The 12,580-nt window shown below is 38.0% G+C and overlaps 1 protein-coding gene across 2 annotated transcripts; it reads right to left on the reverse strand.

The window, feature by feature from the left end:
- Positions 1 to 279: 279 nt before the first annotated feature.
- mfap3 (microfibril associated protein 3) lies at positions 280 to 12,554 on the reverse strand. Of its 2 annotated transcripts, none has more exons than XM_003223455.4 (3): positions 12,465 to 12,554; positions 8,288 to 8,705; positions 280 to 5,860 (listed from the first exon to the last, which is right to left on the reverse strand). In XM_003223455.4, the coding sequence occupies exons 2-3, from the start codon at positions 8,568 to 8,570 to the stop codon at positions 5,103 to 5,105; spliced, it is 1,041 nt and encodes a 346-aa protein (XP_003223503.1). In that variant the 5' UTR covers positions 8,571 to 8,705; positions 12,465 to 12,554; the 3' UTR covers positions 280 to 5,102. The 2 variants fall into 2 exon arrangements, with proteins under 2 accessions (XP_003223503.1, XP_008112983.1); XM_008114776.3 differs by having other exon boundaries at positions 12,409 to 12,536.
- Positions 12,555 to 12,580: the final 26 nt, after the last annotated feature.

Below are 12,580 nucleotides of genomic sequence, written 5' to 3' on the forward strand. Positions count from 1 at the left end.
GACTTACATGTGTTCAACAAATCAAGACAAGTGGCATTATAAAGTTGGGAATATTTCTGCTGGAAATCAACCTCATTGATTATACAGGAAATTGTTTCTGGATCTAGGCTGGACTGTTAGAGAAGACCAAGAGCTTTAAGTGCATATAAGAATACTATATGGACTGTCATGCAAGGAACACATTTTATTGAATCCCATGAAAGTTTTCCTGGCAGTCAATTGTTCAGTTCATATGTCTGTCATTTTCTGACAAGAAGAAATGTAAAACTGAAAACACAGTTTATGATAGTATATTTTATTCTGGAAAAACAGCACCACCTCATTTTATATGAAAGTATGAAGCCCTGTGCTGTTACAGGAAACCAACATTACAAACTCAAGCATTACTTCGATGTTTAAAGCAATAGTTCAGTTAAAGCACATTTTATTGGTATCTAAGAAAGCCAGAGGCTACAGAAATAAGACAAAAATTTGCAACAGATAGGTAACATTGGTCTGAAAAAAGATAGAGGAATGTCTATTTTTGTGGGTGACTGAACATTCTGCAATGGAAACCTCATGAGAAACTTATCATTAACAGAAATAGCATGTTGACTGAGTAATTTTACATCATTATTTACTTAGCTGCATCAATTAACTGCAAACATCACCAACATTTTCCATGTAAATAGCATTACAGGATTTATAAGGATACCAGAAAACTAGTCACCTAGCACAACATTTTAACCATGCTTTCAATTTTGACAACACATTTCGGCTTACACCATGAATATATATGTATATCTGAATCTTGGCTTTTGTTGTAACAACTATACGCAAGACAGAATTCTACATCTTTTTCATATCATAAATGCATAGTACATACAGAAAATCTAGAAGACATAAACAATTAAAACAAACATAGGGTCCACTGGAAAGAGGGATTGTCACCACACTCCAGAAAATGTTGCAGTTATTTCCTGGATTACTTCTTGACAGAAATTTTCTGCATTGTATTATCAATATATTTCAGAAGGTAAATTTTCCCATACATGTATTTTTTCATATACATAAATAATTAAAAAGAAGGTGGTCTTTAAATGACTTCCCCAATATCATCTGATTATTTGAAAGCCACTCAGTGGTTTTTTAGGAGAATGTCATACAGTGTTATCTTAGGTCTGCTGGGTTGGTAGCACCATGAAAGAAACCTGGGTTTGCCAGTTGTGCCTTGATATTAATCTCAGGAAATTTTATTTGCCTCACATACAGACTTCAAGGTACAAAAGGACACATGATAATCTGATGTGCTTTGGCCTACAGATCCACCTGGCAATGTGAACAGTCACTATTATGCCAAGCAATAAAACATGAACTGCCTTAAAGAATTTGCCACTGTGGATCATAACTGAGACCATACATTCATTCACATGATTAAAAACATTCAAATCCCTTTTTTCTAGCATTAGACGTTTTGCTCTCAGAACACACTGAGCACCATTTTCTCTCAATACAAAACAGCAAAGTGTGTAATTAAATATTTGAACAATTAACTCAATGAATGTTGCTGTGAAAAATCAGCTCGACAGCATCCAGCAAAACAAAGGGTTGCATTAATACTCTGCTGCAGTTTTCTTCATATCTAGCAGATCCTTTATAGGAAAGAGATTCTTGAAATTAACTGGCTTATTCTGTTGATCCATGATAAGACAATACATATTTCTGAGAATATTTATCAGCCAGGATCACCAAAGTAACCTCCCTGAACTTGGTGCTGCTAAATTAGCTGACACAAGTGAAACCATTATATGGATTTTATCTTTCTAATACATAGTTTCTTTCTATATGCAGTTTCTTTCTTTGTAGAAAATAGGTGCACCATAGGAACAGAACTGAATGTGGCCTACATGGCTACTGTGCCTGTTTTCTTGAAAAATGCTATGGTAGTAAGACATTATGCATGACCAACATATCTTAACTGGACACAGCAATAAGCCATATGCTCCAACTGGGATTCACAGCAACAAAGTTTAGGAAAATACGTGACTGGAGCATTAGCCATGAGTTATTGTTTCTATATAACGTTTTATTGCCTGTAGCAATGAAAGCGGAATGCTACATCTTGGGGTCGGAAGCTGACAATTCAAGTTCCTAAGAAATATACAGCATTGCCTTTTGGAAGTACCCCTCCTGCCATGTTATCACTTTTTATCATTTCTATTTTATGAAAAATGGAGATGCATAAATCTCTTCATGCAAACAAATTCAAGCTACTATGAGCTGGATATTATTCAAACTGTCTGTTGCACAGCAAGGTGTCATTGCCAGAGCCTCCAATCTCTAAGGTATCATTACTGTTGCTATTTGTCATCCACTTCTACTACTGCTATAAATGTAACATTAATCTGCTTGAAAAGAGTGCCTATTTTCCTTCAGTGACTGGAGCTCAAATGGGCATTCCATGAGTAAAATGGCAGGAGAGCAGTTGGAAATTAAGTGGAGCTCTTGTTGACATGCTGTTGAAGTTATGACATTGCTTCAGTAATCTGAAAGAAGTAATTTGCAGAATGCAAAAAAGCCTTATATATATATTGAACCTGAACTAAACATAAAATGCAAATACAATAATACACTTTCAACATGTAAAATTAAAAAAAAAGCACCAAATAGTGAAAGCAGGAGTCGGCACTGATTTGTCAGGAAACTTGGGAGGAACAGCTAACAAGCATTTTCATGTCTTAACATTAGGCTGACATTGGTTTAGCCTTTGGCAGTGTGAAAGTAAGATAGTCATAGGCCACATTGAGACAGGGAACATCCTTCCTAGAAATGAAACTCAGAATCAGATGTGTTCACTTCCTCTGAGGCAGTCAATTTTTTACATTCTACTCAATATTAATTGGCCCAGTTAATAACACTGGAGACAGTTACTATGCCACTACTTTACTGTGGCTTTTGGCAACTATACCTGCATGGGGATAGACTGGCATCCTGTTATACGCCAGTAACATGCTGAATAGTCTATATCCACCAGAATGAGATGGTAAAACGCACTTCATCATTTCAATATTCAAAGTGGGGGAATCCATTGTGGAAAGGTCACCTATGTTTAAAAGGCTGCAGAATTCTTTTCTTAAAGTGGCCAGAGAGGCTCTCTCTCTTGTATTCTCCTGGTAAGTCTTTTCATTTCGCTAGACCTCTGGAAACTGGTTGTTGAAGAGGATTTAATAATGGGCTAAAAAGTCCACTTTTATTGTTGCTACGTGCTTAAATATTATCTCCAACATATGGCAATCCCATCCTTAGTTTTTCTTGGCAAGGTATATTCAGAGGTTGTTGCCTTCTTACAGCATCTGGACTCCTTTTTTCCCAACTATTAACCAAGACTAACCTGCTACGCTTTCTAAATCAGACAGGATCAGGTGTCTACATAGTATTTAGGCTTGCTATTTTAATGGAGATGCTATTGAATTGCTTTTCATTCTATTGATAGGATAGAATGAAACATTTTGTACACTTTTCTATGTATTCATTTTTAAAAGCTGCCCTGGGAGAAAGGTAATATATAGATTTAAAAGAGTAAAAATAACTATAACAGGTTCTTTGCTATCCTCGTGGTTACATGTTATTCTCTGGAGAATGAGCACTGTGGCTGTAGTGCTTCCCATCTAAAAAACCTAACTGAACAGTGAAGCAATGTAATGGTTGACTTTCCTAAGCAATTTTAAAAAAACCCCACCAACAACTCTAGATAAGACAGCAACCCAGATTAGACAACCATGGACAAGGCTAGAATTTTCCTGCTGCATCTGTAATTTTTTCAAAAAAAACATAGAACATTGAAGTGTAATAATCCTCACCTGAGGAATAATCTGTCACACTATCAGCTGCCCCCCATCCCCCAAAGGCAATTGTATATCAGCCTTAGAGGGATATCACTCAACCTGGTATCAGATTCTTTAAAGCAGTTGTTCTCAACCTGTGGGCCCCCAGGTGTTTTGGCCTACAACTCCCAGAAATCCCAGCCAGTTTACCAGCTGTTAGGATTTCTGGGAGGTGAAGGCCAAAACATCTGGGGACCCACATATTGGGAACCACTGCTTTAAAGCATACACCAGATTTAAGGGCTAAACAAAATATTGCATGGCAGATGTTTGTAACAGATACCTACAATCTGTTTTTCCAATTGTATGCCGAAACTATTCACACAAAATAAGCTTCTTCAGCCGTTCTTCATTAAACACACACATTAGAAGATCTGTTGTGTTAATAACTAGTGATGGTATCTCTATACATTGGCCTCCTTTGCTAACATTGCTTACAAACACACTTTTGGGGAAGTGAAAGGTTGTTTTTTCTTCTTCTTTTAAATGCACTTTGAGATTTTCATTTACACAGATGTTGCCTTCACCACAGCAGTACTGATGGCACCAAAGCACTTCGGCATTTCAGCCCTGTTAATCCCAGAGGAAAGAAAGTACTTGTAATGCTGATGGGATGAGTTTCACTTGAAAAATGAGAGAAAGCACTCTGCTGAACTACTTAACAGCATGTTAAAATAACCAATTTTGCATTTCCATTTCATAGTTAAAGGATTGCACTGTATAGCTCTTGTTATTTTACTGACTCCTGTCCTCTTGCTATAGTCTTTATTTTAACTTATCAACTCTCTTGACAACTTCAGATAGGCTGCAGTCTTCCATGGCCTAGCAAATGATGCCAGCAAACACCACAAAGTCATCACTGGATACATTCAGGAATTTAGGCTTCCCTGCAGATACAACAAAAACAGTTCACGTTGGTGTACTCTTTTTGTCTGTAAGTATGTACCACCTACTAGAATAGGGTTTACCCTCTGTAAAATACTTCTGATAATAGGTCTATTTAATCTCTACTGAAGTGAATTTTAAAAGAGCTTCATCTAAGCCACTTTTCAAAAATGGATTATAAACTTTTGACATACACAATGAGAAAAATGCTTGCTGTATTGGCACCTCAGTCTCTGAAGAAGTTAAAAAATAATAGAGGCCTGTGCATTTGTGACTATGGCTGCATTTCTTCTTTTCCTGCCTCTCAGCTTACAGAAAATTCAATACAGCCTTTATTCCTCCGTTTCTGTTGCTCTATTTAGACTCAGTGCTTGCATCATCTTCAGAAGGTATGGAAGGGATGCTGTCTCTGGAAACAGTGTCAATGCTTTGGGCTTCTGACTGAAGGTGGACAGATACCTCCACAGCTATTTCTTTCCCATGGTCATTCACAGAGCCATCATCCGAATCCCCTGCCGGCGAATTGCTCCGCTTCATTTCTGGATTCAAGGAGTAAAGTCTCTCTTGGGCACTAAGGGCCTGGGTCTGTTTGACTCCCTCTCCCACTTCATCAGGGTCATCAATGTGCACTGCTTCAAAGATCTCTTCCATAAAGGCCCTACAGTTAAGGATCAGTGGTGGAAGAGGGATGCTTCTGGCAAGCTCTTCAATGTAACGAGCAAATTCCATTGTCTTGAACTGAGTTACTTTGGCCAGCTCTAGCGTTTTGGCAGAAGTGATGATAGGAATCCGTTTAGCGATTTCAAAGGCCTTCTGCAATTTCTCAGCCCCTTCTGTTCTGAAGAACTCATTGATGGCCTTCTCTGTCTTGCGGAGGTGACTGCTCATCATGCACAGGCGTGTTATATTTAAGATCATGATGATAGTGAAGGCAACCAAGCAGACAATCATGTAGTAAATGCCCATGTCCCCAGAGGTGGAGACCACCCTAAGGGTGATGGAGTAATAAGAAGTGCCATTTCCATTAGTGGCAACACAAGTGTATCGTCCCCGGTCACCAAAAGTTACTCTAGTAATATTAAGGGCACTTTCAGAGGTCAACCATCTTCCACCTAAAGATACAAATACAAAAGACATTCAGTGTCACCACTGCAATTTATGCTGATAGCTTTCTTATAACTTGTGAATACAAGACACAAAATTATATCTGCGGCAGTTTCATCTTTATGTGACCCCCCTCCCAAAATATCTTGCTTCTAAAAAGTTTTTTAAGATCTTTTCATTTTAATGTAATTCTTGATGCTGGCCAGGAAGTTTAAATTTGTTATTGCTCTGTTTTCTTGGCTGAATGTTTTAAGGCTGTTAACTTCCACTGACTTATATATCATGTGTTTATTATGAGCCATTTTGCAGACTATTCTCCTGGGAAGTGGGATATAAATTCTTTAATAATAATAAGCATATACTTATTAAAGAATTCATATCCTACTTCCCAGGAGAACAGTCACTGCAAAATGGATCATACTATATGAAATGTCATGGTAAGTTGGAGGCAATGAATGACTGCAGGGATGGCCAATAGTATCTGCCATCAACAGTTGAATAACTTTAATTAATCTTTATCTAAGCTATAAGATACTAGCTGTGCCCGGCCACGCATTGCTGAGGCGAAGTATGGTGGTATGGGAAATAAAGTATTGAGGAATTGGTGGTAGTTAAGGTAAATGGTAAAGGTTTTCCCCTAACATTAAGTGCAGTCGTGTCTGACTCTGGAGGTTGTTTCTCATCTCCATTTCTAAGCCGAAGAGCTGGCATTGTCTGTAGATGCCTCCTAGGTAATGTGGCCGGCATGACTGCATGGAGTCAATGCAGAAAAGAAAGATGCAAATTTCAGTTAAAGGGTGGCGGAGAAGCCAGTGCTCCCCTCCGGTCTCTATACTTTTTGCATTTATGTTTACCTAATGCTAATTAAACTTTCCACAACTGTATTTACATTAGATAGAGGTTGATCACAGAATTGCAACTGGAATCCTAGAAATAACACTTCTCTAGGCATCAGCACAATTCTAAGGTATGCAAAGCTCTTAGCATTTTAAGTTAAATTGCATACAATGGGCTCACATTAATAAGCAGACATACTGCACTGAGATGATCATGCCACCCGTAACTAATTCATTTTCTTATACTAAATCTGAATATTAGTCTTGGTTTGCTGAGCAGAACAATATCCCTTGAGAAGAATCAAGCAGTTATCACATTGGTGTAGCAATGAATGAGAACACTGGTTAGAGCAAGTATATACAAGAGCATTCAAATTCCCTTTCTGTAAATCAGAGTTCGGCAACAGGAGGTTGTTCAGGTCATGTGTGCTCTCTCTGTTTTTTCTTTCATTCCCCCAAAGGCATTTCTCTCTATCTCTTTTTTAAAAAGGACAGACTCCCTTGCCCACTTGTTTTCACAAACATTCATGTAGCTTATGGATAGAAACAGGTTTGGAAAGCGGATCCCCAAGCACCCAGAACTTACCAAACCCTCTCCTGCTGTAAATAATAATCTATTTGCCCTAAGCTTCTTGGTCTATCAAAGGATGGGAAGAGAATGCTATATGTGGAGCTTGTTTCGAAAAGGTAACAAATCCATATGAACACATTTTACAGTAATCAGAAAAAAAGGCTGAAGTTATGCATCCTTTTGCTATAAAATGCAATTTTTCAAGCCATTTCCTAAAGTAATTTGCCACATTTTGATAGTTTGACCTGTACATACAATAGTATTCTACTCCTAGTCAACAATATGCTGCCACCTATAACTCATTTGTCAATTGGGGAGGGAGGGGGGATTTGGTATCTTTTAGAAACAAACTCCACATATATAGCCACCAGCCCTATTATTATTTTTAAAACAAATTCCCCATGGAGTTGGGGAGGCTCATATGCCTCATTTTTGGCATCCCTCCAGGCAGTTATGTAAAAGGGAGGAAACACAAAGTTGATCTGTTGGAGAAAAGGGTCCCCAGAGTCTCAACAATGTGAAAGAGCTGCCTTGCATCTCTCTCTATGAAGGGAAGGGATTTCTTTTTTAAAAATTGTTATGTGTGGGCATTCAAGTCCCTCTAGCTCACAACAGTTACCCAACCTTACTCTAACCCAGGCATGGGCAAACTTCAGCCCTCCAAGTGTTTTGGACTTTAATTCACACAATTCCTAACATCCAATAGGATTGCTGGGATTTCTGGGAACTGAACTTCAAAAACACCTGGAGAGCTGAAATTTGACCATGCCTGTTCTAACCAATAGAATACAGAAATATTCACAATGTTCTTGCTGAAGACATAACCCAGTATTTTCACAATAAGCTTTCTGAAAACAAATTTCAACATTGTAACATATGGGTCTACATTACAGTGTACTGTGGATATCTTTTAAGCAGTGGGGCGACATATTCAGGGGAAATGGGTTTTTTGCTTGTCCATTCTAAAGAATATGATTACTAGGAAAAGTATCAGCTCTACTGTAACTAGCCAAATGGGTGTCACTTACCTTCTCCACTGGTTTCAAGCAGATGCCATTTTGAATTATACCAAAGAATGGCATCATGCTGGCTAATGTTCAGCTTACATTCAAGGAAAGCACAGTTGCCCTCTTTCACTATGATATCCAGAGGTTCTGTTGATCTTGTCAAGGCTTGCAAAATGGGCAACAATGATGTGTTGAGAGGCAGGGACCTTGAGCCAGACGAAAGTGTCAGGTTGGGGGCCACATTTTCTAGTGCAAAAACACTAGAATTGAGGAAGAAAGTCAACAGGCAGCTACTGAGCTTCATGGAAGCATATAATACGGTGCTCCTTTCATTAAATTTTACAACTGAGAAATGTTGTCAGAACAGTCTGCATTTTGCTGGTCACCATGAAAAGATCTTGACAGATGATTTTTCAAAACAAATAAATGAACAATCCAACTGAAATAAAAAGATAAATATGATTAATAATGCAAAAGTTTTATGGTGCTTAAACCTGCATATTCATGAAATATCAGCTATCTAGATCTGAAATGAACAAGGGAAAGGATGCTTCCATATTCACAAATGAATGAGCCACCACTAAAGGGGAAATGGTTGTGATTTATTGGTTCCAGCTGATGTAGTTTCAAAAAAGTGAATGGTAGGTAGCTGAAATCTAACAAAATTGCTTATAGGTATACAAGTGACAATGCTATACATTATAAGTTTATTTCTATATGTAACATGATACCAGGCATAAGGGTTGAAAGTAAAATGCTTAATACTATGACTTTATATTTCTTAAAATGTTGTAAGAACTACATACATTGCTGTCTGGTTTATGAACAAAAATGCAACATGTTACATACTTTCACTAGTAATTTTCACCAATATAAAATACGGTCACATAACAAGATTCTCCCAAAGGAGACAAAAAGCTGCTTAGCACAAAAGCTTTAGCATTCAATTTAAAACATACAAATATGCAAACATTGAAGCAGGATTAAATATAAACAGTATTTTTAAAATCCCAGTTTAAAACCATTAAAACATTCAAAATTAAAAACCACAGCACTGCCTGAATTGATCTTAAAAACCTTCTTCCTTAAAAGCCTGTCTGAATAAAAAGATTTTAGCCTGCCTTCGGAAAGATAGCAGGGGGGGGGGGGGGAGGGCACAGTCCCCAGAAAGGTATCCAATGAGCCAGCAATGCCACTGGTATCATTTGGGATGGTCTGAAAATCAAACCTGCCATTTTACAACTGGAAAAGATCCATGTTCATTGTCTTTCCAAAGTTTTAGATAATAATTCACATAATGGCACATGCTCCCTAGTACAGAGTTTGCATAATGTGCAACAATTGCTCTGGTAAGCCACTGTCATCTAATCTTCAGTCTTTATCCATCCCTCCTAAGCAGAGATATTTCACTGCTGAGTTGTGGAAGTGGGTGAAAATGTCACATTATATGACATAAACAGCTGTTAGTGGATTCCACAGTGTGCAAACAAATGTACCACAAGTACAGTAGAGTCTCGCTTATCCAACGTAAACGGGCCGGCAGAATGTTGGATAAGTGAATATGTTGGATAATAAGGAGAGATTAAGGAAAAGCCTATTAAACATCAAATTAGGTTATGATTTTACAAATTAAGCACCAAAACATCATGTTATACAACAAATTTGACAGAAAAAGTAATTCAATACACAGTAATGCTATGTAGTAATTACTGTATTTACGAATTTAGCACCAAAATATCACGATGTATTGAAAATATTGACTACAAAAATGTGTTGGATAATCCAGAATGTTGGATAAGCGAGTGTTGGATAAGTGAGACTCTACTGTATTGTAGACTCACCTTCACCTGATTTACCTTGTCTAAAGTGAGCAAGAGAGCTGTATGTATGATTGCAAAACCACTAGTTTCAATAAGAGTACTAAGGACTCTGAAAAACTGCAGCCATTTGATATTATGCGATGATAATACATAAAGAAATGTCTGGCTATCTTACACAAAGCCATGGATATTGTACGGTTGCCATTTTAACAGAACATTTACAAAGGCTCAGCTTATTGTTATGGAACTTCTTAAAGACTATACAGTAACTGCATAAATATAAAATTCTGAGCATATGTATCCAACATGAGAGCATATGCCACCTTTAAATTTGTATTGTTAAAAGTGAATACAGTAGAGTATCATTTATCCAATGTTCTGGATTATCCAACGCAGTCTGCCTTTTAGTAGTCAGTGTTTTTGAAGTCAATGTTTTCAATACATTGCGATGTTTTGGTGCAAATTTGTAAATACAGTGATTACTACCTAACGTTACCCTGTATTGAACTGCTTTTTATGTCTATTTGTTGTAAAACATGATGGTTTGGTATTTAATTTGTAAAATCATAATGTAATTTGATGTTTAATAGGCTTTTCCTTAATCCCTCCTTATTATCCAACATTTTCGCTTATCCAATGTTCTGCCGGCCCATTTATGTTGGATAAGTGAGACTCTACTGTATGGTCTATTTTTTATTCAGGGCTATCAAAACAGAACAAAACAAAACATACTGTTATGTTTCTATAGTAATGTCATTAGATTTTTAAAAGTCTACAATACTATTGTATAAAGAGATAATGGAGAGGAAAAACAGACTACAGATGAAAATCTGGTCAAAGACTAGCAGGAGTCAAGCATATCAGTTACTGTTTAGTGAAACTGCTGGATTAAATTTTCTTTTATAAAGGCTTTTGTTTTCACAATGACAGTGTATGAACAACTATTCTAAGAGGAGCTCTGCTCACAATCTCCTACTATCAAAATAGATCTGTTCAATTATTTTTCAGTGAAAACCAGATCATGCGTTCACATAGGAGCATGCTGTATGCCTAAGAAACAGATCTTTGGATCAGCATGGTCATTTCTTTTTCTGCTTTCCTGGTAATAAAATGCCCCATAAGAATCACTGGTCAATTTGTATATTGTCAAGTTTTTAACTGGTCCAGGTAGGCTATATTTCAGAGAAAGATTATAGTAAACCATCTTTGAATATTCTTGCCCAAGATAACTCTATGGATTTCATGATGCTGCAATAATTCAACAACCAATTTAAAGACACATACCAACATCAATTTTTGTAATGGCTTTTGGAAATGAAAGAGATTCTTTGTGGATATTCCTAAAAGAAATGTAATTTGATTCTATCCAAAGTCAGGTCTGCTTATACTTGTAGAAGAGATTTCTGAAAACCATGTAAGTATGCATACAGATAAAATTGACATTTAGAGTCACAATATCTTGAGTTGGAAAGGACCATGAAGGTGATGTAGTCCCACCTGCTGGCATGCAAGATACACAATTAGAGCACTGTGGAATGATCTGCCAGAAGAGATCCTATAGCTAAATGAGCCGCCAGAATATAAAACACAACTAAAGACCCATCCCTTTCAGCAGGTCTCCTCAGTCAACCTTAAACCATACATTTTAAATTTATTTAACAGTAAATAAAGAACAACACTCAGAAGACAGGGGAATTACAGACAAGAAAAACCAGGCCCAACTAATACCTTCCAACAAAGAATTCCCTCAGGCAAGAAGCAGCCAGGCTATGAATCTGCAAGGCTATTAAAGGCTAATCAAGATGATCTACTGCAGCATTCACACTTTCCTCAAACAAACAGAAGTATTTCTTCCACCCTGGACATTCGATAGATATATAAACACCTCTTGCCTAGTTTTCAACAGACTTCACAACCTCTCATGCCTGCCGTAGATGTGGGCGAAACGTCAGGAGAGAATGCTTCTGGAACATGGTCATACAGCCCGGAAAACTCGCAGCAACCCTGTGTCTATGTAATTTGGGACCACTTTAATGCTCATGGCCCAAGGATGTGGAATCCCGGGAGCTGGAGTTTCACAAGGCCCTTACTCTTCCCTGCCTCACAACACTACAAATCCTATGACTCCACGGCAGGAAAAGTGGTCAAACTGTATTAATTCTAATACAGTGGTTCTCAACCTGAGTAGGCCTACTGCATAATACTGTGCACCTCCCACCCCAGCAGGGAGCCCTTTGCTACCAAGTAAAGCGCTTTCCCCCCTCTTTCCCCCAAATAAATGTACTACATCGTAAAGTATCGGGGCGTGAGGTCACGGCTCACCTTCTAAACACCCTCCACCCCCATCCCTTCGCCTCACAGGCTCAAGGTCCTTTTACCAATGGTCTCTGCGGAAGAGCGCCGGACCCAAACAACACCAGCTGCTTCCCAGTCGGTGTCTCTTCTGCGCAGGCGCGACAACTCCCAATTCGGGGGGGGGGGGGGGGCGAGAGAG

This window comes from Anolis carolinensis, chromosome 2 (genome assembly GCF_035594765.1).
Source record: "Anolis carolinensis isolate JA03-04 chromosome 2, rAnoCar3.1.pri, whole genome shotgun sequence".
Classification (NCBI taxonomy): Eukaryota; Metazoa; Chordata; class Lepidosauria; order Squamata; family Dactyloidae; genus Anolis; species Anolis carolinensis.